The sequence below is a fragment of the Moschus berezovskii genome, chromosome 15 (genome assembly GCF_049115385.1).
Source record: "Moschus berezovskii isolate FMDL1 chromosome 15, NW_MosBer_1.0, whole genome shotgun sequence".
NCBI lineage: Eukaryota > Metazoa > Chordata > Mammalia > Artiodactyla > Moschidae > Moschus > Moschus berezovskii.
Window position 1 is genome coordinate 29,341,507 of NC_142474.1, and position 27,966 is coordinate 29,369,472.

Below are 27,966 nucleotides of genomic sequence, written 5' to 3' on the forward strand. Positions count from 1 at the left end.
CGGGGGGTGGCGCGGCGGCGGCGGGTCGGGCACGGGGGGCGGAGCGGTCGCCCGGGGGCGCCGTGTGGGGCCCCGCCTCGAGCTGACGCGGCGCACGAGACAGGGGCGCGGCGGGCTTCAGGGAGAAGCGGCAGCGGGGGGGCGGACGAACCCACAACGCGGCTTCCCCCGAGCCCCCCGCCCCCCAGCGACTGCGGAGAATGAGCGCCTCCGGCTGCCGATAGCAGCAGCCGGAGAATAAACCCCGATGATCTAGGGCTGATCCCGCGCCCGCTACCATGTCGGTGGCTTTCGCGTCCGCCCGGCCGAGAGGCAAAGGCGAGGTCACGCAGCAAACCATCCAGAAGGTGGGCTGGGGGCCCCGGGCCGAGGCCCGGGAGCCGCGGGGTGCGGGCGGGCGCCCGGCTGGGTCGAGGGTAGCCGGCGGGCGCGGGGCGCGAACAAAGCCGGGGCGCAGGCGACAGCAGCGACCCCGCCGGGGCCCCGCGCGCGCTTGGCCGCCGACGTGCGCCAGCTTGGGCGGGGGCGCGCGTGGGCCGTGAGCAGGGCGCGGGGCGGCCCCGCGGGGTGGTGTCGGCGGATCGAAGCCGGGAACGACCCTGGGCCACGCCGGGCACGGTGGCGACCCGCCGCTTTCGGGACCAGGGGCCGCGGGCAGGGGCGCAGGGCGGCGGAACAAACTGCCCAAGGGGTGGTGTCCGAAAGATGCTGCTCGCGGGATGGTATCCTTGAATCCAACCCGGGATCGACTGCGGGCCGCGCGGGCACAGTGGTGACTCACCATCTTTGGGGCCACGGTCCGTGGGCAGGGGTGCAGGGCAGTGGGACCAGGCGCCCACCGAGTGGTGTCCGCCGGCCACCCGGCGCATACAGGTGACCCTCTTCGCTGGCGAAAGCGGTGGCGCTGCGTGGTGGGTGGCCCTGGCCCCTACGCGCTGCTTGACTGGTCGAGGGGCGCACGGGGCGACAGGAATAGGTCCCAGCAGCAGCCGGCCCCTACCTCCCCCTTAAGTGCTGGCACTCCGAGGCACAAAGGGGCGCATCCAGAGGGTGGGACGCAGTTCCAGCAGCCCTGCAGCCCTTCAAGGAGCGCGCTACACCCCGGGGCCGACCTGCCGGCCAAAACCTTGCTACCCTTATTCGCGTGTCAAATTGTCTTTCAGCGTAACACCTAGCCAGCCTCTCACCTAACAGAAACTTTACACATTCGCTTTACAGCCTTGCCCACGTTCTTTAAGTTCGGCCTTGTGGTTTTCTAGAGATAACCTTCCCGTTGGTTTGGGGGCACCTTTAACAAAGCCTTAAGTTGTGAAAATGAAGATTTCAGTTTTCCTACTGTTTTTCCTTAGAAGATAAGCTCAGAAGAAAGAGGGTGTTAGTTATTCCCGCTTGAATTTTCTTGGTGTTTTTGACAGCTATGTTACTTTCTTTTCTAACCTGTGCGCCTCTGCAGTATGCCTCGGTTTCTGTGAGCGTTTTTCCTCTGAAGGGATTCACTTTGATGGCCGCGGCCCTTCTTCTTTGATGATCTGCGGGGACCTGGTGGACTTGTCCTCAGCCTCCTGACTGTTTGAGACGACTTTTGCCATGACTGGTTTTGACAAATGAGAAGCCTCATAAATGCTAAATGGGGGAGAGGACTTAAGAAGCAGGAGAAATACAGGTTTAAAAGTAGAGCATTCTTATTTGTTTGGTTAACCCTTATGGGGTGCTTACTGGCCTTATTCTAAGGGCTTTGCAGGTCTCAACTCGTTTAATGTCTTGAGTTACTATCATCCCCATTTTACAGATCAGAAAACAGGTATAGGGAGACTGAGTGCCTGCTGGTACATGGTAGAGCCAGGAGTCACACCTGGACAGCACTCCATGTCAGACTCTTGGTTGAGCAGAGTCAAGCATGTGACCCAGACGCACATGTTGGCAGCCCAAGGGGCTCTGAGGACCCTGGTTTTTGGAGCTAAGTGTGACAAGTGTAGTCACTGTTCCTGAAGCTGCCTTGGCGTCAGCATTCATCCAGTTGTTTACACTTTGCGAGTCTCTAGGCAGAAGTGTGTGTTTGAGCACTGCTCCCAAACATCAGATCAGAAAGACCACATCGCAGGGCAGAAGGTCTGCCTGCTGACTATTGGAGATGGGTCTTCAGCTTAGGCTGTCATCTGGTTTAACCTGATAGGGCTAGCAGTCTGTGTAGTCACCTTGGTGTTTTGTCAATGTATATACGCAGGGCTCTCATACTGGTATTCTGAGAGGGCATCAGAGATACATGTTTTGCACTCATATGAGCTGTATCCACAGTATGTGCTCATGCTCAGAGCGTTGAGAAAAAGCTAGGGGTTCCTTGGAAGCCTGCTTGGTAGTGAGACAGCAGGGAGCACACTCTTTTCCTTAGAGTATGTTTGGACAGGAGCTTGCCAGGCAAACTCCTACTCAACCTTCAAGGCCCCACTGAAATGCCCCTTCCTTGTGCACCCTTGGCAGTCATGTGGTAAGTGCAGCACTTTGACGTGTCACTTGGGCTCCCAAGCTTTGTGTTGCTGACCCATTCTTGTTGTGTCCCCAGGCTGGCACAGTGTCCAGCACAGTCAGTGCCTAGCTTGTGCTGGAGCATCTGTGATCCTGGTTCCATCAGTCAAGCATTTGGGATGGGCAGTTGTATTCACTTCCTACTGCTGTCATAACAGATTACCACAAACAGGGTCATTTAAAACAGCTGCAATTAATTTTCTTACAGTTCCAAGGGCTGGAAATCCAAAGTCATGGTGTTGGCAGTGTTGCTTCCTTTCTGGAGTTCCGAGGCAGGATCTATTCCAGGCTTCTCTCTGAGTTTCTGGCGATTGCTGGTGGTCCTTGGAGCTCCTTGGCCTGTAGATGCATAATCCTGACTTCTGCCTCCATCTTCACCTGGACCCCTTCTTATGTGTCTATGTCCAATCTCCCTCTTTTCATGAGGACACCAGGTGTGGGGTTTAAGGTCCACCCTAATCCCCTGTTGACTCAGATAGTAAAGAATCCACCAGCAATGCAGGAGACCTGAGTTCAGTCCTGGGTCAGAAAGATCCCCTGGAGAAGAGAATTGCAACCCACTGCAGTATTTTTGCCTGGAGAATCCCATGGACAGAGGAGCCTTATGGACTACAGTCTACGGGGTCACAGAGTCAGACGCGACTGAGCAACTAACACATTAATCCACGTGACCTCAAATATAAGTTGATTACTTTTCCGAGGCCCCTATTTCCAAATAAGGCCATGGTCCCAGATACTGGGAGTTAGGACTTGACCAGGTAATTTTGAGGGACACAGTTCAACTCCTAAAGGAGGACACATGGGGCAGGGGCATATCAGACAAGGAGGACCGAAGAGTGGGGATAGGAAGGGTTTTGAAGGTTGAGAGTCACCAGTGGTCCCGCCTGTGGTCTTCAGGGAGCAGAGCAGGTATTTTTCAGTGGCTCAGTCATGTCCAACTCTTTGTGACCCCGTGGACTGCAGCATGCCAGACTTCCCTGTCCTTCACCGTCTCCCGGAGTTTGCTCAAACTCATGTTCGTTAAGTTGATGGTGCCATCCAACCGTCTCATCCTCTGTTGCTGCCTTCTCTGCCTGCCTTCAGTCTTTCCCAGCATCAAGGTCTTTTCCAATGAGACAGCTCTTCACATCAGGCACCACAATGGGCGGGGCTCGAAGGGCCAGCCTGGTTAGGGGTGCCTCAGCCATGCACTCGGTGGTCTTGCTTAGAGTGCCAGAGCGCAGTGTGAGGGCAGGTGCAACCCAGGGGAGAGCCACGGGGGACATGATTTGACCAGAGGGTCTGAGCCAGTGACTCTATACCTGGCCAGCTGACCTATAGGCCAGGACCCTCCCTAATCTGCTGTTTCTGGCTGGGGACCCAAGACCATGCTCTGGATGTCACTGGTGGGGGTTGGGGTGCCGCGTCTCCGCAGCCTGTGTGGCTGGGCCAGGGCATGTTGGAGGAGACCTTGACTGCTTTGCCTTGGCCGACGTGTAGGTGCTTCCTTGCTGCTTGGCACATAGTAGTTGCTTCATAAATGTGAGCTTTATCATCACTGTCTATACTGGTTTCCTTAGCTTGTTTCCTCACCTGAAGAGTGGGGATAGCATCTTGTCCCTCTGCACCCAAGCACCTTGTGTGGGGGAGACAGGCTCCGTGGGAGCTCATGGAGGGGTGGGCAGCTGGCGTGTTTGCTGATGTGGGTCAGGCACAGGAGAGAGACCAGCAGGGTAGCTGCCCGGCCCCAAGGACCTCTGTGCCCAGGGGCAGGGTGGGGGTACAGGGGTAAGGGGTGACCCATTGTTGGGGGGTTGCCCTGTACTCTCTCAGACCTGAAACTTGCCTTAAAAATGTAGGCTAATTCATGGGGGAAGTAGATTGGCCATTTTAAAATTCACAACTGAGAGGGTCTTGGGGACTCGGAGCCTCCTGTGAACTTTGTTGTTGATCATCTCAGGCAGTAATTACTGAAAGCACTTTCTTCCCAGTGAGCAGAGGCCTGGGAAGGGTCTCCCGGGGTGGGAATGGTGGTGTCCCCTCACTATGGTCTCTGGGACCAGCCCTGGGTGGGGAGGCAGGGTGCTGCCCCTGAGTGCACTTGAACCTGCGCTGTGGAGGCTCTGAGTGCAGCCCCTATGAGTGTTCTCAGTGAGGTAACAGCCACCGCCTGGCTTCTGCCCTTCTGCCCAGGCACTGCCCCAACCCAGGTGTTGTCCTGGGAGCCCCCTGGTGGAGGATGGAAGCCTCTGGATAAAGTACAGGCCACACCCCCCACCCCTCCACAAGCCCACCTCCTCGGGCTGTGTCTCTCTTCCAGAGCCTGGAGGTGGGCGGGGGGGAGGCAGCCAGAGGCCCTCTGACACTCACTCACAGGTGTCCCCACTGTGCCCTGCTCGTGACCCCAGCCCTCTGCCCCAGCCTGCTCCCTGGGCCGCTGGGCCCTGTGCTGGGAGTTGGATGACAGCGTCCATGCGGTCCCCAGGCTTAGAGTAGAAGCCACCCTCCCACCCCTGCAGTGAGGGGACCTAGCGCTTGTGTCCCCAAGTGGCAGGACCTGGGCAACGTCGGGCCAGTCTGGACCACCTGATCTGTGGCGGGCACCATGACTATGCCCTGCTGCATGAACATGACAGGAGTCAGAAGGCCCCAGGGCAAAGGTGCTGGATGTTTGTGCAGCTGAGGCTCCTGAAATGTGGCCCCAACCCCCTTGGCCTGCACGGCTCCTGAGCAGATGGGTGACTGCGCTGGGACTGCAGGGCTGGTGGATGGGCAGTGGGCCGTGGGGTCAGCAGTGAGAGTGGAGCTGTGACAGCTCATGCCCAGCGCCCCCCGCCCCCACTTCCACCCCCAGGCCTTGGGTTCCTTGTTTTAAGGAAGATGACATGGTTGGATCCTTTCAGCTGCACTTATGGTAACACATGATCACTTGGTACAGGAAGGCGAGCCACCTTGTAAGTAAGTGATGGTCTCAGCCTTTTGATGGTATTCTTGACATTGAGCAAAAGCAAAGAGTAGATTCTGAAAGGCAGGTGATCCCAAACTGCAGGAGTCCAGGGTCCTGTGAAGAGGGAAGGGAGCCAGGCTCCCAGGGGCAGAGTGACAGTGACTGAATAATGTGGGGGCCCCACATCCTTGAGGAGGATGGACGTGTCTTTGCAGCTGCGTGCACGTTAACGTGGATCACAACAAACTGTGGCAAATTCTTAAAGAGATGGGAATACCAGACCACCTTTCCTGTCTCCTGAGAAATCTGTATGTAGGACAAGAAGCAACAGTTAGAACCAGACATGGAACAACAGATTGGTTCCAAATTGGGAAAGGAATACATCAAGGCTGTATATTGTCACCCTACTTATTTAACTTATATGCAGAGTACATCATGAGAAATGTTGAGCTGGATGAAGCACAAGCTGGAATCAAGACTTCTGGGAGAAATATCAATAACCTCAGATATGCAGATGATACCAATCTTGTAGCAGAAAGTGAAGAGGAACTGAAGAGCCTCTTGATGAAGGTGAAAGAGGAAAGTGAAAAAGCTGGCTTAAAACTCAGCACTCAAAAAACTGAGATCATGGCATTCATCCCATCACTTCATGGCAAATAGATGGGGAAACAATGGAAACAGTGGCAGACTTTACTTACTTGGGCTCTACAATCACTGAAGACAGTGAAGTCAGTGCAGCCATGAAATAAAAAGATGCTTGCTCCTTGGAAGAAAAGCCATGAGAAACCTGGACAGTATATTAAAAAGCAGAGATATCACTTTGCTAATAAAGGTCAGTATAGTGAAAGCTATGGTTTTTCCAGTAGTCATGTACAGATGTGAGAGTTGGACCATAAAGAAGGCTGAGCACCGAAGAACTGATGCTTTTGAATTGTAGTCTGGAGAAGACTCTTGGGAGTCCCTTGGACATCAAGGAAATCAATGCAGTCAGTCCTAAAGGATATCAACCCTGAATATTCTTTGGAAGGACTGATGCCGAAGGTGAAGCTTCAGTACTTTAGCCACCTGAGGTGAAGAGCCAACTCACTGGAAAAGACCCTGATGCTGGGAAAGATAGAAGGCAGGAGAAGAAGGGGATGACAGAGGATGAGGTATTTGGATGGCATCATCGACTCAATGGACGTGAGTTTGAGCAAACTCCAGGAGATGGTGAAGGATAAGAAAGCCTGGCATGCTACAGTCCATGGGGTTGCAAAGAATTCGACACAACTGAGCAACTGAACAACCACAACCATGTTAACGTGCCTTACCATGTCCTTAGAGTCTGAACACACGTGTCAGACACAGAGGGAGGACCACAGGGCAGGGCCAGCCCCTCCCAAGGACACCATAGGAGTAAGGTTTGGGGTCTTTTGAAACCCACACATCCGATTCACAGATTCTCCCATCAGGCAGATGTTTGTTGGAAGGGGTCCTGTCAGCATCCTTCAGCAGGGTCTGTGACCTGGGGACTCCTAGTTATCCTCTGGGGTGGCGGGTGGCAGCTGCCTGTGTGCTGGCAGGAAGGAGCCCCGATGAATTAGCAAAATGTCTGCCCTGAGAACCATGGTGGAAGGAGGGTCGGCCACCCGGGGATGCTTACCCAGCTCTCCAGTCATCCCTCCCACAGCTCAGGTAGCTCCCAGGAATTATCTCACACGGAGTTGACCCCACATGTGGAGGCATGCATTGCGGTCTCTTTTGTAGCCACAGAAGCCCCTGAGCACCATGTGTTTGTTTTGTGGAATTCTCTGGTGCTTAGGAAACAATGAGGGGGTACCTTTGTGGCTGAATCCGGGAGGGTGGGAGACCAGTGTGATGGAAATGTACCCCGTGTGTGCACAGTGGGGATGGGGAGATGCTTCCAGAACCTGTCAAGGTTGGCTGGAGTAGCAGCCAAAGGTGGGAGGTTGGAGGCCCACCTTCCTCCTGGGCCCGCCTGGACTTCAGCACATCCGCGAATTTCTTCCCATTTCGAGGGCACAACCTTTGTTAATTACAAGAACAGGCACAAGGACATTGTGAAGGGTCTTTTTGCCCATTGTGGGGTGACCTGATTCCCCCTCGGCAGCAAGTTTCAGGGCCTCCAGGTCCCTCTGTGACCCCTATTCCAGGGTTCCCTGATGGCTCCAGTCCCTGTACCCCGCTCTCTTGTGGGCTCTAAGACCCCTAGTCCCTCCCCTTCCCAAATTTCTGATATTCTCAATCCCTCACCCACCCAGTCAGGACCCCACATGTGGCGTCAGTGGCCTGAGCCTGGCCCTGCCTCATTACCTGTGTCCTCACCTCCAGGCAGGCCCATGGGCAGCACAGTGCCAGGTCGGTCATCACTTCCCTCAAAGCCAGGTCCAGTGCCTGGTAAAGCCTGTGATGGATTGTCACAGAAACAACAGCTGAGTGGGGCCACCCCAGCTCTGAGCCTGTGTTCCCACCCCCACGGCGACCCCGGGCTTTGCTTCATGGTGCTCTGACCGCTGAAACAGCGGCCAGCACAACAAAGGCTTGATGAGACCTGTGCTCTCCGGCTACCCACTGGGGCCTGAGACCACCAGGGTGACCACATGCCAAGGAGGCCCCACAATGCCAGAGCTGAGGCCAGGAGAGACCTGCGGCAGACCACCCTGACGGCCCAGAATCATGAGAACTAAGAAGCCACTGTTTTCACCATGGGGCATGGGGACGTTTGTGACACGCAGCAGGTAACGGCTGTGCCCTGTGTCCCATGACCTTGGTCCCGTTGGCCTTTGCAGTCCCTCCAGGCTGCGGTTCAGCCAGTCACCCTCTGCCTGGGCATAGGCCTCCCCCTCCCCCAGCCGCCCCACAGTTCTCCATCTCCACCACATCATCTTCTGCACGTTCCTAAAACTTCTTTCTCTGCTTTCGGATGTGCCCTGCTCTACCACACCTTTGCTTGGGCCGTCCCTGTCACTCAGGCTGCCCTACCTCCATCTCCACCTGTGTGTTCCTAGTCGGCTTTCCAACCATGGCTCAGACGTCATTGCTGAGTGCGCCTGGATCCCTGCTGTCAAGATCACAGTTGACACACAGCCGCCTTGTGGCACCAAGCAGATGTATGCCCACGGCCGACTCGCCTTGACTCTGGCCGCCTACTGCCCACTGCATCGCAAGCAAGGGTGGGGTCTGGCCGCCTCCTTGTCATGCTTGCCTGGGTCTAGGATAGGCCTTCAGAGATGGGATCTCACCATCACTTGGCGGTCGTGGCCCTCAATGCAGAGAACCAGCTTCTCCAAATGGTGTTGCCATCTTCCCTACTGTCTACGCCAGGATTCTCACCTCTGGAGGCCCTGGGCCACGCCTGGCACTTGAGTTTCAGCTCTTATACTTCACGAGTCTCCAGCTCCTTTCTCTGTGATATCACCTGCCCCATCCCCCGAACCTGTGAAAAACCAGGCTTCCCAAGAGGACAGAGAGCAAGGGGCACGCCCTCTGGTTCTGGAAGACACAGACTCTCCTGTGAGAAAGCTCAGAAGACAGCGATAAATATGTGAAATAGATTGTCAGTCCCCATCAGTGTAAGTCTTGTCTTTATTTTTCTACTTCGTGTTAAGGATACACACTTTTTAGACACACACTAGGTAGAAAAAGGGGCTTCCCAGGTGGCACTAGTGGTAAAGAACGCCCCTGCCAGTGCAGGAGATGCCTGAGACAAGCGTTTGATCCCTGGGCCAGGACAATCCCCCGAAGGAGGAAATGGCAACCCATTCCAATATTCTTGCCTGGAGAATTCCATGGACTGAGAAGCCTGGGGGGGCAACAGCCCATGGGGTCGCAGAGTCAGACACGACTGAAGCAACTTAGCATGCACACACTGGTAGGAAAAAGAATAAGTGAGCCCCTAGACCCACCCAGCCCCGGCAGTCCCAGACTCTTTAAAATCACCTTTTACACAACATTATAAATCATTTATACTCCAATACAAAATAAAAAAATTTTTAAAGAAAAAGTTAAATAAAAATTTAAAAGATCCAAAAAAAAGAAGCTTAAAGGTAATAGAATCATCTTGTAAATGTTAACAGTAACAGATGCCTTTCTGAGAAATTTTAATAAACACATATAGGAAATAAGAAGGAACTGATTCACAGATAACCACCATGTAGTTGGTAGGATATGAACCTGTGCAGGGAGACCCCAGTGGATTTCCAGTTCATCAGAAAATATCAGGGCTTCCCTGATAGCTCTGTTGGTAAAGAATCCACCTGCAATGCAGGAAATCCCGGTTCGATTCCTGGATTGGGAAGATCTGCTGGAGAAGGGATAGGCTACCCACTCCAGTATTCTTGGGCTTCCCTGGTGGCTCAGCTGGTAAAGAATCCAACTGCAATTTTGGAGACCTGGGTTAGATCCCGGGGTTGGAAAGATCCCCTGGAGAAGGGAAAGGCTACCCACTCCAGTATTCTGGCCTGGAGAATTCCATGGACTGTTTAGTCCGTGGGGGTCACAAAGAGTTGGACACAACTGAGGTGACTTTCACTTTCATAGGAAATAAAATCTGTTTGTAATCTCCAATCTAGAGTGAGCCAGGGTTTCCCTCTGGTCATTTACTTCCTGTTTTAAGGTTAGATTTTACACTCATCAAAACCACACCTGCACATGAAGAATCAAATCGTGCTGTGGGGCTTGTATTAGAAATTCGGGGTCTTTCTTCCACCCCCATGCTGGTTTTCACCTCCCAACAGCACCACTCGCCCTCACCATTGCTAAACAAGTGGCTGCTTCTTGAATGATTTTAGCTTTAAGCGTTGTCTGTTGACTTAGTCCGCTCACAACCTGGAGGCTGAAAGTCTTGAGACCAAGGTGGTGGCAGATTTGGTTCCTGGCGAGGAGCTGCCCTCTGGTTTGTGGACAGCCACCTTCTTGCTGTCTGCATCCCAGAAGAAGCTCTAGTGTTGTCTTCTTCTCACCAGGACAGTGATCTCATGATGGGGGCTCTGCCCCCATGACTATCCAAACCTGAACACCTCCCAAAGGCACTGCCTCCAGACGCCATCACATTGGGAGTTAGGGCTTCAACACAGGAGTTTTAGGGGGAGAGCAGATATTCAGTCCCTAACATTTGCTCCCACGCGAAGATGATGGCAAAGGGGGTCATGGCTTGTTTTCATGCTCCCTCTTCCACCACACAAATGTTCCTGTTGCCCCAGGATGGCCCCCTGGTGGTTGGGGTTAGATCTGCCTCTGGTTGTGATTGTGTAAATATTGCTCCATGAACGATCTTGTGTGGGATCATTTTTCCTGTCCAGTCTTTTTTTTTCCCCCAGAGTTGGCAATCTCACTTTCTTTTAAATCATTTCTCACTGCTTTATCCTAGTCTTTCTCCCAGTCCTGGAAGCCTCAGCTCAGGTAATCTGTTAGGTTCATGGTCTCAGGGCTACTCTTCTTGGGCCTCTCTGGGTCTCTCTCCACCACGGTCCCCATTCTTTAGGCCTCTTTGTTGGTCTGAGGTCTTCCCCTTTTGCCATTTGCTCCCTTGTTTTATGGGACCACATCATTTTACAGATTCCTGAAAAAAGGTGTGTGGGACATGAACCTTTTAAAAGAATTCCCATATTCTCTTCTCCCCGACTTCCCCAAGTTAACATGTTGCCTCATTTGCTCTCTCCTCCTCTCTCTGCCTCCCTGCCCTGTGTATAAATATTATTTTTGCTAGAATCATTTGAGATTTGCAAACTGACTTTTACTCCCAAATGTCCAAGCATCACTTTCCTAAAGACACAGAACAGAGATGGGAATGTGGGAGCTGACATGGACACAGGACTGTTGTCTGGTCTGTAGACCTAATTTTAATTCCCCATTTATGCCAAAAATGTGCTTCATAGAAAAAGAAAATCCCAAGTCATGTATATTCAGTTTCTTAGTAAGGAATTCTTCTTCCATCTTCATCTTTAAAACTTTGACATTTTGGTCAGTTGCACTCAATAGGGCTTCTGTGGTGGCTCAGATGGTAAAGAATCCACCTGCAATACAGGAGACCTGGATTCAATTCCTGGGTTGGGACAATGCCCTAGAGGAGGGAATGGCAACCCACATCAGTATTCTTGCCTGGAGAATCCTGTGGACAGAGGAGCCTGGCGGGCTACAGTCCATGGGGTCGCAGAGAGTCGGATACAGGTAACACAGACACATTGCACTCCATTAGGGTAGAAAATGCCTTTTCCTTTCTGTGTTAAGAAATTATGTTAAGTCTCCCTTGGGATCGGGTTGTTGCTCCCCAGGATATTTTGGGATTGCCTCATTTCTTCTCAGAAGTGTCCCTTCAGGATCCAGTTATCTCTCCTGACAAGACACCCCTCAGGACCAGGTGGTCACTCCTCTGGCAGTCACTGTCAGGGTTAGGTCATCACCTCTATAAGTCTCCCAGGCAATTGGTCGTCTCTCTTCAGAAAGTCTCCCTGAGGATCAGATAATCTGTCTCACGAAGTATACCTCAGGATCAGGTCATTCTTCCTCTGATAGTCTCTTAGGACTCATAAGCTCCCTCAGATAATATCCCTCAGGATGTCTTCAATCCTCAGGAAGTCTCCCTTCAGGTGGGCTAATCCCTCCTGAGAGTGCTTCCCTCAGGATTGAGTCACCCCTCTTTTGAAAGACTCCCCATTGGCTCCTTTCTCATCCTCAAGTAATTCTCAGATCTCCCTCTAGATCCATTCATTCCTCCTCACAAAGTCTCCCACAGGATCAGGTCATTCCTCTTGCAAGTCTCCCTAAGGGTCAGATCATCTCTCCTCCAAAGGCTTACCCAGGATCAGGTCGTCGCTCCACAGGAAGCGTTTCAAAGATCAGGTCTTTCCTCCTCAGAAGATTTCTGTCAGAACTGAGTCATCCCACCTCAGGAAGTCTCTCCCTGAGTCTGATTATCCTCATCGGAAGGTCTCCTTCTGGATCAGATCATTCCTCCTCTGAAAGTCTCCCTGAGGATCAGATCATCCCTCCTGAGACCATCTCCCTCAGGATCCCGACACTCGTCCTCAGATAGTCTCCCTCAGGATTAGGTCATCCCTGCTCACAGAGTCTCCCTGAGGATCAGGTCATTCCTGCCCCAAAATGTCCCTCAGAGCAGGTCATTCTCTTCCCTCCTTATGAGCAGGTCATAATCCCTCCTCAGAAATCTTTTTCATGGATCAGGCTGTCCCTCCTTAGGGAATCTCTGTCTGATTTGGGGCATTCTTCTTCAGGAAGTCTCCCTTAGGATTGGATCATCTCCCCTCAGGAGTGTCATCCACCTCAGGATCAGGTCATCCCTCCTCAGAATGTCTCAGTCAGAACTGGGTCATCCACCTCGGGAAGTCTCTCCCAGGGTCTGATTATTCTCCTCAGAAAGTCTCCTTCAGCGATTTCCCAGGTGGGCCACTGGCTAAGAGTCTACTTGCCAATGCAGGAGACATGGATTTGATCCCTGATCCAGGAAGATTGAGCTGCTAAGCCTGTGAGACGCAACAACAGAAGTTGGCCTCCATTAAGAAGCCCATTTCTTTGCAGCCCCATGGACTGCAATATACCAGGCTTTCCTGTCCTTCACTATCCTGGAGTTTGCTCAAACTCATATCCATTGAGTTGGTGATACTGTCTAACCATCTCATCCTCTGCCTCCCTCTTCTTTTGACTTCAATTTTTCCCAATATCAGGGTCTTTTCCAATGAGTCAGCTCTTGGCATCAAGTGACCAAAGCATAGGAGCTTCAGCATCAGTCTTTCCAATGAATATTCAGGGTTGATTTCCTTTCAGGTTGACTGGTTTGATCTCCTTGCTGTTACAGGGACTCTCATGAGTCTTTTCTAGCACCACAGTTAGAAAGCATCAGTTCTTTGGTGCTCAGCTTCTTTATGGTCCAACTCTCACATCCATACATGACTACTGGAAAAGCCATAGCTTTGACTATATGGACCTTTGTCGGCAAAGTGATGTCTCTGCTTTTCAATACACTGTCTAGGTTTGTCACAGTTTTCCTTCCAAGGAGCAAGTGTCTTTTCATTTCATGGCTGCAGTCACCGTGCACAGTGATTTTAGAGCCCACGAAAATAAAATCTGTCACTGCCGCTACTTTTTCCCCTTCTGCTTTCCTTGAAGTGAGATAGTAGCTTGTTTTTAAAAAATTCTAACAGTGTAACATTTTGTCATAGTTAGGAGAACTACAAAAATGTTTGTAACAGCTGGTTAACGTCTCATCCTATGGTTTTCCTGTCATTGCTCAAGTTATGCCAACGTTGAGCACTTAGCGCCCCCTCTTCTGAGCAGATAGAAAGGATGCTGAAATGGATTTATGGTTCATGTGAAGCATGTGACCTTGGGAGAGGATTCTTGCCCGGCGACACGAGCCTAGGAGGTAGCGCCTGTGTGCCTTTTAGAGGGAGAGGACATGGCCTTCTGTGGTTGTTTTCCTTTCTTAATTAATCTGGGAAAGACTTCCTGGGCAAATGACAGGGATGCCCAGTCCCGTGTCGGTCTAGTAGCATGCCTGCGCTGGGCTCCGCAGGCAGCCCCGGCCCACAGCGCCCCCTTGTGGCTCCCCATGTCGGGTCCGCTCCTCCGCCGGCGTGGGAATGGCAGAATTTGGCGCATCATCTCCAGGGTGGGGAAAATAGCCCAGCAAAGAGGAGGAGGTTGTAACTAAAAAAAAAAACAAGAGAAACCAAGCCCAAAGGCTCAGGGGCTGAGCAGGGAGGGCGAGGCCCTCAGTCCTTGGGTTCCCCATCTCCACCCCACGTCCTGATGGGAAGTGTCCACACAGGGCCTCCTGGTCGGTCTCTGGGTGGCCCTCCCACGTGGTCACCTTTTCTGCAGTCTCTGTCACCTCCTGGACTCCAGGGCTACCCCAGGTGCTGTCCCCAAGTGGTCATTCTGGAGAATGCCTCCCCCAGGCATCCCCACCACACGGCCATTACTTGTGGGCCTCATGCTCTCCAGACTCTGGTCCACCATCAAGGACCCTGGAAAACAGGTCTTTCAGGCTGTGGGTTTTCCTCTGCAGAGTGAGAACGTGGGACCTGTCTGGGTGGGGCCGGGTGTGATGGACCCTGGCCCTGCGGGGCTGCAGGCTTGGCCCAGGGATGTGGAAGGTGCTGGGCCCTGCTGGCTCGGGCTTTGAGGGGGCAGCTCTGCTGATGGCACCACTGGGCCTCGTGAGCTGTGGGATGTTGCCCTCGAGCCCCCTCAGAGACCACCCAGAAACACACCGTGTTCCCGTGCTCACGTCTGCTTCTCCTGTAGATGCTGGACGAGAACCACCACCTGATCCAGTGCATCCTGGATTATCAGAGCAAGGGCAAGACGGCTGAGTGCACCCAGTGAGTGGCCGCACCACCTGCACCCCTCCCAGTCGCCTCTGGGGCTCGGTGGCCTGAGCGAGTGTGGCCTCGGGGTCAGCTAAGCTGCTGAGTCGGCTCCCCCTGGGTGGCTTCCCATGGAGAGGTGGGCGGGTTTGGAGGGAATGCAAGTGTAGGGGAGAGGGGACTGCTGTGGGGCCCAGGGCTGGGTGCAGAGTGGGTCACAAGCTGCTGTCATAGATGCTGTTGCCTCTTCTAGGGCTGGGGTATCAAGTGAGCCCAGTGCCAGGGTCCACCGATGAGGCTCGCCCCCTGGCAGACCCTCCTGTGTCTCCCTCGCCCCCACCTCCCTCTGACTCACCTCCACCTCCATCCTCTGAACAGACTCAGTGGTACCAGGTTGGGGTACTCCTCCCCACCACCGGCACTTTCTGGATTGCAGAGCGCTGTGCCACCTGCCCGTTCCCCCCGCCCCAGGGCTTGGCTGCAGGGCTGGGCAGGCTCCTCCCCTCACCTACGCCCCCGCCTGCAGGTACCAGCAGATCCTACACCGGAACCTGGTCTACCTGGCCACGATCGCAGACTCCAACCAGAACATGCAGTCCTTGCTGCCCGCCGTGAGTGCCCACAAAGGCTGGGGCAGGGCAGAGGGGGAAGTTAGACACCATTGGTCCAAAGCTGTGGGGCTGCTGTCTGGTTCAGATCTGGGAGATGAGGGTGCCTGGGTAGGTAGGGGGTCACTTGGAAGCTCCATCTTCAGTTCTGTGATCAGAGGTGGGCCTGGGGGTGGAGGAGGAGCAGGGCACCTGGCAGCCTGATACAGCACAGGACAGGCTGTGCAAGGGCTCGGGGCTACCAGGGACAGAGACCCCAGCCAGCTGAGACCAAGGCAGGTGGGGAAGGGTGTGGAGAAGGTGCGATGGATGCAGCTGGGGCTGGTGAAGCAACTTCCTGAGTCCCAGGAATGGGGGGCCCAGCTTTGAACCTCAAAGTGTGTATTGATAAGCTCGGCGAACACTTGGAGTAGCATTTCTGTCTTGGCCTGAGCTGTCCAGCTGTATGAGGACGGTGGTGTGTCTTAGAGATGTTTGCCAGGCAGCCAGCAAATTTGGCTGCAGGTCTTGGGGTGGCTGAGTCCCTGGATGAGATGGTCTAGAGGCCCTTCTCTGCGTTAAGCCTCCTCCCGGTGACCTTCCTGTTACCACAGCCGCCAACGCAGAGCATGACGCTGGGCCCAGGAGGGCTGTCCCAGAGCGGCTCGGCCCAGGGCCTGCACTCACAGGGAAGCCTCAGCGATGCCATTGGGGCCGGCCTGCCACCGTCCTCCCTCATGCAGGCCCAGATCGGCAACGGTGAGTGGCCCCGGCACGTTGGGCTTGGGTTGGTTCTAGAAAACAACTGGATCACTGACTGGGCTCCCGAGTGGCTGGTGCTGTGGTGGAGACCCCCTCTTCCCGGAGGCCCTGCTGCGGGCATACATGCGCGGGTGACACGGGGAGGGGTAGGGCCGTTGTTCCAGCCCCAGATTGGCTGTGACCCTGCAAATTGGCGTGTGTCACCTGGTCACCTGAGTACACAGGTGTCCTGTCCGAGCGTTGAGAGTCGGTAGCAGCCATTGGGACGGTTGATTAATGTGATGGGAAGCAGGCCGTTTCCTTCACTGGTTGCGTTCTTGACCGTGATCAGCCTCCCCCCTGCACAGTCACCTGAAGGAAGCTCAGGGGGGTCCTTCAGAGCTGGTCTTCTGTGGGTTTCACACCCCCTCACCCCCCACAGGCCCGAACCACGTGTCCCTGCAGCAGACGGCGCAGAGCACACTGCCCACTACCTCCATGAGTATGTCGGGCAGCGGCCATGGCTCGGGGCCTGGCTACAGCCACTCGGGCCCTGCCTCACAGAGTGTACCCCTGCAGAGCCAGGGCGCCATCAGCAACTACGTGTCCCGGGCCAACATCAACATGCAGTCCAACCCAGGTACCGCCCTGCTCAGCCCATGGCCCACTCCTCTGGCAGCTCCCTGAGGGGCAGGGCTGGTGGGTACAGGCCCAGTGGGTGGGTGGCTTGGCTGCTCTCACAGCAGCTTCAGGGGAGGCTCTGAAGGGTGGTGGCATGCCCCCCACCCCCACCCTGCGCTGGGAGCACAGGGTAGGGCTCCCACAGGCAGGAGGCACGCAGGGCATGCTGAGGGGTGGCAGGAGCCCCACCAGGCAGCTTGGGCCCTTGAGCACTCAGGAAGCATTGGGTCCAAACGGGTGCCCCATGAGTTTCAAAGCTTTGAGCAGAAACAGAGAGTGTGAAATTTCTCATTGCTTCTTGTTAATTACATACTGAAAACAACCAGTTTGGGATATATTAAGTCAAATGAAATGTTGCTGAAATAGATTTCACCTGTTTCTTTTCATTCCATGATGTGGCTCACATACCTTGTGCTGGACAGCACTGCCTGGAGGGTCCCGAGCAGGGGGGCAGGAAAGGACAGGCAGGCGGGGCCCCCCAGGGCCCTTTGAGGCTACAGTCTGGGGAGGGCAGGGCAACAGGCTTCTCTGGGACCAGCGGGTGGGGCCCGCGTTTCACAGTTTGTGAATTGCCCAAAGGCACTTTGGCAGGGTGACACAGCCCCACTGGGGGGGCCTCGTGGAAGCCGCAGCCTGGGGTGAGGGTGCAGGCTGGTCTGGGGGTGGGGGAGGCACCACCCGGGAACTGCTTGGGTTACTGGGGTCTGTCGTGTCCCCCAGTGTCCATGATGCACCAGCAGGCAGCCTCGTCTCACTACAGCGCAGCGCAGGGCGGAAGCCAGCACTATCAGGGCCAGTCCATGGCCATGATGGGCCAGAGCGGGCAGGGGGGCGGCGTGATGGGGCAGCGGCCCATGGCGCCCTACCGGCCCTCCCAGCAAGGTGAGGCCGCCCTCGGTACAGGGAACCGGTGCGGGGAAGGCCACTGTGGGAAGCCGGGATCCGGGGGGCTGGACATGCGGCAGGGCCCTGTGTCCCCTGGGTGGGCCTGGTGGGGTGTCCTCTGAGTGGGCCCATCTGGGAGGTTCTGGGGCTCAGGGAGGTGACGTCAGTGCTGTCCCCCCAGGCTCGTCCCAGCAGTACCTGGGCCAGGAGGAGTACTACGGCAGTGAGCAGTACGGCCACGGCCAGGCTGCTTCGGAGCCCATGAGCCAGCAGTATTACCCCGATGGTGAGGCCCACTTCCTTGGCATCTGGCCCCACTCCCCAGTTGTTCCCAGTTCAGCCCCAGCACCCCCACCAGCAAAGCACCCAGAGTCCCCTTTGAGGGTGGGGACTGGTCTCTGTTGAGAGAAGCTTCCGGCACTGGGCTCCCTGGGGCTGGGGGCACAGTCCTTTGAATGGATGGACATAAATGTCCAAAGGATGGACACGAGCTCGTGGTGAGGTGCCTTCAGGAAGATGATGAACCTGAGCCGACTGTGTGTCCCACAACACCCACCTCCCAGCTGCTCAGTTACACCTTCTACAGGTTGATTTCCTTTTCCGTGTCACCGTTCTGGCATCTTTAAAATCAGGATTTGTGGAGATGCCTTAAAGTGACCTCAGAGGATGGGTGAGATTTGGGGAGGATCCCGTGCAGGGATGTGTGACCAGGTCAGGCAGTGGGTGGTGGGGAGGTGGTCACGCACTCCAATGGGAGCCAGCAGCAGGATGGTGACCACATAGCGACATTAAGAGCTAATGGACACGTGCAAGTCGGACATGGGGCACCAAGTATGCCTGTAAACTGTGGCTTGTTTGCCCCAGGAGCAGGTGGTCATCTGCACTTTAAAGGAACCTCAGCTGCTAGACAGCAGGAAGCACCCCCACAGGCTCCTTCTAGGACATGGGACCCACATCCAGTGGCAGGCCATCCTGACCTGATGGCTGAGTCCATGTGGTCTTTCCCAGGTCGGGGAAGCCAGGACCTCCGCTGACTGCTAGGCGCCCTGTTTCCTTGCAGGACACGGCGACTATGCCTACCAGCCAGCGTCCTACACAGAGCAGAGCTACGACCGGTCGTTTGAGGACTCCACGCAGCACTACTACGAGGGCGGTAAGGCAGCTGGCTGTGAGCTCCAGGCCTGACGTGCACAGGGCCTGCAGCAGCGGGGCGGCTGCTGATAATGGCGCCACAGTGATGTCACCAAACTGGGTGCCGGCTGGCCCTGGAAAGGACTTCCTGCTGACCCCAGGAAACCCTGAGAGGAGAGGGGCTGCTAATAAGCTCATGGGTGATGGGACCCAGGCCCCCAGTCTGCTGGTCAGGAGTGGGGACAACGTCAGGGCTGCCAGTGGCCCAGGAAAGAAAAGACAGATGATACGAATGGAATGACTGACTAGAAAGTGTGACTTTTGGGGTGACCTTTTTTTAATTGTAAAAACACATAACGTTACCATTTTAGCTGTTTTTAAGGGCACACTTCAGTGGCACTAAGCACGTGCACGTTGTGCTGTCACAGCATCATCTCCAGAGCCTTCATCTTCCTGAACTGACCATCTGTCCCCAGTAAACACTACCTCCCTGTTTCCCCTCCCTCTCCGGGAAAGCTGGGCTCAGCCTCCTCCTCAGGAAGAGCCCCTACGCTGCTCACCAGGGCAGGCTTGTTGAAGTCTCAAGTGCAGTTTGTACCCTCACTTTGGGTTACAAGCACTCACCCTCCATAATTGATGAGGACTTTGCTAAAACATCCAGTGACTTCTTTTAGGGCAGGTGTGGCAGACGGCATGGTTTCCTCCTGGATCTGGAAACGTTTTGTTCCACCTGGTTAGTGACCCCTGCACGGGATCATACATGGTACTGGCCACGCCTCAGTGGGTGGCCTGCCTAGTCTTTTTTAGGTTGGGAGGTGGGGGTGTTTCTTTCAGAGGAGTGGTCTGTGCCCTGAGGAAGGCAGGGGTGTTGGGTGGGGGCGATAAGGGTGGCTTGAAGCCGAACTAAAGGACTTTCCCATAATTAGCTTTGTCCCCCAAGGGAATAAAGTGCCTCAAGAGACACGGGTGGCTGGTCCTGGTATTGTTCACAGGAGGCAGGCGCCCTGCGGGTTCCCTGGAGTGAGAGGTGCCGAGAAGTGGCCTCAGGCACAGCAAACCCAGCTGGGTGGGACAGGGTTGCTGTTGGGGCCACTGCCGAGCCCTCCATGGAAACCTTAATGTCCCACTGGCATTTCCTCTCCATGAGGTTTGCAGCAGAGGCTGGACACAGCCAGTGTCCACTGTGACATGTCCAGGACACTGCTGTGGCAGGTCCCCTGGTTCACACCAGGTGTACAACACCAGGGTGTCTGGATGCTGCCTTCTGTGTAAAACTACGAGTGCTAAGAGCACACCCACCCACCAAACAGACGAGAAATACTGGGGACAGCGATGGAAGTGACTCGGGGGTGATAAGGCCAGGCTGGGCGGGTGGTGCAGGCGGGCCCGGGACCTCTCCAAGTTGGACTGGGTTTGTTTTTAGATTTCAAATCGCATCAATGTATCTGTCCATTTACAAGTCAGACTTCGAAATATTAAACATTATTGGTTGTCATTGAAAATCAAAGCGCTAACCCTGTGGCTGTGCAGATCTGCCCCCACCCCCAGTCCTTGGGTCGATTCTCAGTTTCTCCCGGTGGCAATGGTGACTGTGGGTGGGCATTTGGGACAGCAGGGCGGCTCTGCCCCAAACGGCTGCCACTCAGGCCCCAAGGCTCATCTGTGCTTGATGACAAGGTTTTATAGACAAGTCACCATCATGGGCTTGCTCCTTTGTTTTGTGGCCACATTCCTGCCACATTTATTAACACCAGCCTCTTCTTTCAGCAATGAGTGTTTCCTTTTTTTATGGCCGCGTCATAGACTGTCACAATATTCTTAAAGATAGAAACAAATGAAAAGGAGCAGAAAAACAAGGGAAGTTGTCGTCTCCGGGCCAGTGGAGGGAAAGCCCCGGGTTGTTCTAGGAAGGGCAGAATCTGGGCTCCCTAGCAATGCTGCTCCCACAAGACCCTCTTGAGAATCCCTCGGGCATGTTCAAAGAATCCTGCCTCTTGTTTCAGAGTTGTCCAAACCAGCCCATCTTCCGCTGGGGTTTGGCCCTGGGTCAAGGGAAGGTTTTTCTTGGGTGTGTGAGAGCTGCGCTGCGTTCTCACTCACTGCACACCTGCTGTGTCCAAGCCTCAGCGGCTGCTGCTGTAAATTAGCTCCTTTACCTGTTACCACAGAAGTAAAACAGGGACTATAAGACGTGAGAACGTGCAGATGGGCCCTGAAACTCTGCAACCCTGGAGAAACCTGCCAAGTCTCTGATGTACTTCTCAGGAGACACAAGGACAGTGAACCCTCATCTCCACCAGTTGCTGACACCTCCTTGGCCATCGGCTGTCCCATCGGCCATTATTGCTGGGACCGGCCATGGTTGTGAGGAGGGAGCAGAGGTCAAGGTGTTTCCTTAGATGGTGATCAATCAGAAAGACCCAGGAGGGACTTCCCTGGTGGTCCAGTGGCTAAGACTCTGCACTCCCAGTGCAGGAGAGCCGGGTTCGATCCCTGGTCAAGGAACTAAATCCCACGTGACCCAACTAAAGATCTCAAATATTGCAGCACAGCTAAGAGCTGGCTCAGCCAAATAATAAATACTTTTTTAAAAAGACCCGGCAGGCTCCTCGGAGCCCACCTTGGAGAAGAGTTTGCCCATATTACAGAGTGTGTTCCTTTTCTTTGTGTGCAGCTGGAAATGGACTTCCTAGTGGGGTTTTATGGAGAAGGAAATGGCAACCCACTCCAGTGTTCTTGCCTGGAGAATCCCAGGGACGGGGGAGCCTGGTGGGCTGCCGTTTATGGGGTCGCACAGAGTTGGACACAACTGAAGCAACTTAGCAGCAGCAGCAGCAGTGGGATTTTAAGCCTTTCCACATGAATTTGCTCTCAATAAAGCTGTTATTTTTAAATGTACATTATCAGGATCAGTTCAGTTCAGTCGCTCAGTCATGTCCAACTCTCCACGACCCCATGAATCACAGCACGCCAGGCCTCCCTGTCCATCACCAACTCCCGGAGTTCACTCAAACTCATGTCCATAGGTCGGCGATGCCATCCAGCCATCTCATTCTCTGTCGTCCCATTCTCTTCCCGCCCCCAATCCTTCCCAGCATCAGAGTCTTTTCCAGTGAGTCAACTTGTCGCATGAGGTGGCCAAAGTATTGGAGTTTCAGCTTTAGCATCAGTCCTTCCAATGAACACCCAGGATTGATCTCCTTCAGAATGGACTGGTTGGATCTCCTTGCAGTCCAAGGGACTCTCAAGAGTCTTCTCCAGCACCACAGTTCAAAAGCATCAATTCTTCGGTGATCAGCTTTCTTCACAGTCCAACTCTCACATCCATACATAACCACTGGAAAAACCGTAGCCTTGACTAGATGGGCCTTTGTTGGCAAAGTAATGTCTCTGCTTTTTAATATACTATCTAGGCTGGTCATAACTTTCCTTCCAAGGAGTAAGCGTCTTTTAATTTCATGGCTGCAATCAGCATCTGCAGTGATTTTGGAGCCCAAAAAATAAAGTCTGACACTGTTTCCATTGTTTTCCCATCTATTTCCCATGAAGTGATGGGACCAGATGCCATGATCTTTGTTTTCTGAATGTTGAGCTTCAAGCCAACCTTTTCACTCTCCTCTTTCACTTTCATCAAGAGGCTTTTGAGTTCCTCTTCACTTTCTGCCTTAAGGGTGGTGTCATCTGCATATCTGAGGTTATTGATATTTCTCCCGGCAATCTTGATTCCAGCTTGTGCTTCTTCCAGCCCAGCGTTCCTCATGATGTACTCTGCATATAAGTTAAATAAGCAGGGTGACAATATACAGCCTTGATGTACTCCTTTTCCTATTTGGAACCAGTCTGTTGTTCCATGTCCAGTTCTGACTGTTGCTTCCTGACCTGCATACAGGTTTCTCAAGAGGCAGGTCAGGTGGTCTGGTATTCCCATCTCTTTCAGAATGTTCCACAGTTTATTGTGATCCACACAGTCAAAGGCTTTGGCATAGTCAATGAAGCAGAAATAGATGCTCTTCTGGAACTCTCTTGCTTTCTTCATGATCCAGCGGATGTTGGCAATTTGATCTCTGGTTCCTCTGCCTTTTCTAAAACCTGCTTGAACATCTGGAAGTTCACGGTTCACATATTGCTGAAGCTTGGCTTGGAGAATTTTGAGCATGACTTTACTAGCGTGTGAGATGAGAGCAATTGTGTGGTAGTTTGAGCATTCTTTGGCATTGCCTTTCTTTGGGACTGGAATGAAAACCGACCTTTTCCAGTCCTGTGGCCACTGCTGAATTTTCCAAATTTGCTGGCATATTGAGTGCAGCACTTTCACAGCATCATCTTTCAAGATTTGAAATAGCTCAGCTGGAATTCCATCACCTCCACTAGCTTTGTTCGTAGTGATGCTTTCTAAGGCCCACTTGACTTCACATTCCAAGATGTCTGGCTCTAGGTCAGTGATCACGTTATCGTGATTATCTTGGTCGTGAAGATCTTTTTTGTACAGTTCTTCTGTGTATTCTTGCCACCTCCTCTTAATATCTTCTGCTTCTGTTAGGTCCATACCATTCCTGTCCTTTATCGAGCCCATCTTTGCATGAAATGTTCCCAGGGTTATGTTATCAGGATCCCAGGGTTTAAATACTTAAAATTTACAGCTCCTAGAAGAGGAAAGTTATTTACAACTGGAAAAATAATGTAGAAACATGGGTTATTTGGGTTCCATTGTTCATAACCTGGCCTCGTCACGGTGCCTCTGTCTCTTACTTCCAGAATATGTTTTGATTAAAGAACAACAAAACAACAAACAGCTCTCCTTTCTGGACAGGCTGTTCACTGGCTGTCTGATGCCACAGAGGAGTAAACACTCCTGGGCCCCCGGCCTCCAGCTGCTCCTGCTAGAGGGTGGGATCTTACGCAAAGTAGGACCCGACATACTGTAAGTTAAAGGGCAGGCACTGTGGTGTTGAAGAGCAAAGCCCTATATGAAAGGAAGCAATGAAACTAGGCCTAAATTGGTCTTTGTATAAAGGCACTATGAAAACTGAATGGAATTTAATCTCCAGACCAATGTAAAGTGCTTGTGACCTGCGTTAGGAAGACTTTGTAGAAATATTTTTAATTTTTATTGACTTTTAGAATTTTATTTAAATATAGTTGATTGACAGTGTTGTGTTTCAGGGGTACAGCAAAGTGATTGAGTTATTCATATGTACATATATACATATGTACTTTTTTTAGGTTCTTTTCCATTTGTAGGTGTAGGATTTTTAAATGGTTGTTAACACTCACTCTTAACCCTTGATATCGCTGTTTGTTAATATGCTTACCACTCTCTCAAATTTTACTATGAGCTTTCTTCCAAAAATGAGACTTTTAGCATGGTTGCTGGCTGGCTAGTTAAGATTTTTGAAAATGAGAATTAAGGCATTTTCTTTGGGAAAAAAAAAGAAAAAATGAACCTAAAACATCTCTGGGACTATACCCATATATAGATGAAGAACACAGAGGCAAATTTCTGCATCTTTTCATCCATGAAGTCAGAGGAAAAACACATTACAGGTCTGAACTGGCTTCTACATTTGCCTGTAAAACGAGGGTGCACTGAAACGTGTGGGGTCCCTTTGAACTGTGGGAGTCACACAGCCTTTCCCTGTGTATGTGTCCAGATCTCCTTCTTATAAGGACACTGGATTAGGGCCCAGTCTAATCCAGTATGGCTTCCCCTTAACAATTACGTCTGCAAAGACCCTCTTTCCAAATAAGGCCACAGGTCCCCGGGGTTAGGACCTCAAAGCCATGGTATCAGGCTTTGTTTTAACTGCAATAGTCTTTTCATTTTGGCAGTATATTTGTATTTCTATAAGATAGTAAGAGAGAAGTGTAATAAAATAATTTGTATTGTTGTGGAAAAGAAAAGGTACTGGAACAATAGAGTCAGTCTGTGGAACCCAAAGCAGCCCATACCTTGGGGGACAACAGAGCTACCATTGCTCTCCGGAAACAAGCTCACGTCTCCTTCCCTCTGCAGGAAACTCACAGTACAGCCAGCAGCAAACAGGGTACCAGCAGGGCACGGCCCAGCAGCAGACCTACTCCCAACAGCAGTACCCCAATCAGCAAAGCTACCCTGGACAACAGCAAGGCTATGGTAAGGTGGGGGGGTTGCAGGAATGTGGTCCTTCAATGGGTGCCTGCACACTTCTTATTTTGGAACGGCTGTAAGTTTCCAGAAAAGCTGTGGGGAGTGCTGATGGTTCCCTGTGGCTAACCTCTTCTATTCCCAGCGCTCCGTGGTCACAGCTAAGAAACCCGCATGGGTGTGTGGCCATGGACTGAACCCAGTTTCTTCAGATCTCATGGGCCTACCAGCATGTCCTTTCCTGTCCTGGACTGTCCGGGGTCACACAGCTCCTTGGGTTGCAAGTTGCTCAGACTTTCCTTGTCTTTCCTGACCTTGGCACTTTGAAGAGGGCTAGGCAGGCACTTTGTAGACCCTCCATAAGGCTGGATTTGTCTGGATTCTGAAAAAAAGACCATGGTGGGGAAGTGCCTTCCTATCTTCTCCCATGGGTGTGACTTGCCTCTATGGAGGCTGACCATGGTCATGTGGTCCATGGCGCCTGCCAGGCCTGCCCACTGCCCTACTCCCTCCATCCGCTCCTCCAGACTGTGGTATCACTGGGTCCATCCCCACCTGAGGGGGCATCGTCCACACAGATTGTCCAGGAAGTCTTCTCCAGGGAAGATGGGTGTCTTCTCCTCTGTCCACTTAGTTGTTGATCATAAATTTCTGTCGGTACGTGCTCACAGGTACTGATGTTACACGTCGGGCCATGATCCAGACTTCTTTCTTTTACAGTTCAAGCTGTCTCAGCCCTGCCTCTCAGGAGCTTGGGTTGGTGCCTGTGCCCCTTGGACATGTCCCCTGCTTTTGGCTTTGGGCATGTGCTTCTCTCTGGGACCACAGCATTTCCCCCGTCCCAGCCCTTGAAGCAGCTGGTTCTGGAAAAACCCCTCAGCCTCTGTCAATTCCGCCTACACTATCCACTTAGGCTTCGAGGCACCATCACTGTCTTGCGTGTGTTTTCGCCATTTGCTGTGCATGTAACTTGTGTTTACAGTAATAACAGTGACTGTGTAAATTGGTCCCAGGAAGCAGGTCTAGCGCTCTGAGAACGGCCCCCAGTCCCCGTCTAGATGGGGGGGGGGCATAGCTGGAGCCATGGGGGCATAGCAGGGGTGGCCGCCACCTGTGGTGCTTTCACTGCTCAGGTTTAATGTGGAGGAAAAATGGGTGCCGATGTCTCAGGGGCTTCCCCAGTGGCTCAGCTGTAAAGAATCCACCTGTAATGCAGGAGCCACAGTAGATGCGGTTGGATCACTGGGTCGGGGAGATTCCTCGGAAGAGGACATGGCAACCCACTCCAATATTCTTGCCTAGAGAATCCCATGAACAGAGGAGCCTGGCAGGCTACATTCCATGGGGTTGTGAAGAGTCAAACACGACTGAATTAGCACGAACGCATATCTCAGGGGCTTGGGAGGACCTGTGGGAGAGGGTGTTGTTGGGGGTGATCTCATGGATCCTGCTGTGTTCCAGGGCCCGCCCAGGGCGCCCCCTCACAGTATTCCAGCTACCAGCAGGGACAAGGCCAGCAGTACGGAAGCTACCGAGCATCTCAGACAGGCCCGTCCGCCCAGCAGCAGCGGCCTTATGGCTACGAGCAGGCAAGCCTTCTGCCCATTTTCAGACCCGCGCCCGCCTTGTGCATCGCATGTGACAAAGATTTCCCCTGTGGCCACGAGGAATAATAAAATGGGACAGACTGGCTCCCCAGGTTCCTCCGGAACATGAATTCTCTGAGCCTGTAAGGTTTTTATAAATTGCCACTTCGGTCAGACACAGCTGGCTCTTTGTGTCCTAAACTCGCCTGAAGTCTCATCCTTTGACACCTCGGATGTTTTCCTCATGCCTGGCAGCGTCAGTGTCTGCTGCGTGCCTGCAGGCTGTGGCACCTAGGCAGATTGTAGAGCTTGCATCATGCCTGTCACAGTCGGACCTGTCTGGGACAGGAGCAGGGTGGTAGGCGGGAGGACATGGGTCCTGGGCACTCTGGAGTCTCCTTGGAGGACAGTCCCAGGCAAGAGGTGACTATCCATCAGTGACTATGTGTAGGTCAGAGACACTAACGACCATTTACATGGCTAATAAAACCTTAAGGCACTGTGTGGATTAGGGATGTTTTTCTCTTGGTACCTGAATAGGTAAGGTCCTGTATCTGATTATTTAAATACTTCTCACCCTGCTCCCTAAAGAGAGATAAAGAATGAGCCAGTTATATGTAGAGAACGAGTTTTCAACGGAAGTAAACAAGCCCAGGGCAGAGTCATTAGGGGAGCAAAACTTTTTGGCTTTTGGAACGTTCCAGTGAGCGTGTGGGAAGCGGTGCCAAGGGGAGTGTGCCTGGGGAGCCTGTCCCAAACCTGCTCACGGCAGGATACGGTGGGGATGTGACGGGGGTACCTGGCCCAGGCCCAGCGCGGTCAGCTGCTGTGTGACCACGTGAACCAACCTCTTCAACCCACTGACCTAAGTCAGTCATCTCAGCCTGGATGGTGGCTTCCAGAACATCAGCTACCCACCTGCCTCATGGAAACAGGCTGAGTCAGTTGGTCGCTGGCCAACCATGCCCTGGCCACCTCTTATCCTGGGTGTGGGCTGGGGTGGGATCTGTCTCATCCTCAGGGGTGGATCCTCTCACGCAGGCCTGTTGGGGTATAATCTGTGTCTTGCTCTCTTGCAGGGCCAGTACGGAAATTACCAGCAGTGAAGGACCCGCGTCTATGAGGAGTCCTGAGGCGGCATGTCCGCCCAGGATAGACAGGCCAGTGACAGTTCTGAGGGGCTGTGACCTGTAGGCTGCCCCTCGCCTCATGCAGCGTCTGCTTGTGAAGCACGCACATTTCATGTGGGGTAGGACACCGAGCGTGCACGCTGGTGCCAGATGGCGCTTTGATGGTGTGACATATTTGGTGCTGTGTATAGTATTGTATGTCCATACAACGGAGAGGTTGTCCCTTTTTGTCCCCCCCTCCATGTTTCTAGCTAGCTTTAGGGGTCCTTTTGTCATTGGAGTCTTCTGTGCCCAGTGATGGTACAAACCTACCAGAGGCCCCAGTC

At 53.2% G+C, this 27,966-nt stretch overlaps 1 protein-coding gene across 2 annotated transcripts; it reads left to right on the forward strand.

The window, feature by feature from the left end:
* Positions 1 to 64: 64 nt before the first annotated feature.
* SS18L1 (SS18L1 subunit of BAF chromatin remodeling complex) lies at positions 65 to 27,921 on the forward strand. 2 transcript variants are annotated; one of them, XM_055433871.2, is made up of 11 exons: positions 66 to 347; positions 14,714 to 14,790; positions 15,302 to 15,386; positions 15,977 to 16,121; positions 16,546 to 16,743; positions 17,505 to 17,666; positions 17,851 to 17,955; positions 18,730 to 18,822; positions 24,814 to 24,933; positions 26,386 to 26,513; positions 27,590 to 27,921. In XM_055433871.2, the coding sequence occupies exons 1-11, from the start codon at positions 279 to 281 to the stop codon at positions 27,614 to 27,616; spliced, it is 1,209 nt and encodes a 402-aa protein (XP_055289846.1). In that variant the 5' UTR covers positions 66 to 278; the 3' UTR covers positions 27,617 to 27,921. The 2 variants fall into 2 exon arrangements, with proteins under 2 accessions (XP_055289837.1, XP_055289846.1); XM_055433862.2 differs by lacking the exon at positions 27,590 to 27,921 and having other exon boundaries at positions 65 to 347; positions 26,386 to 27,572.
* Positions 27,922 to 27,966: the final 45 nt, after the last annotated feature.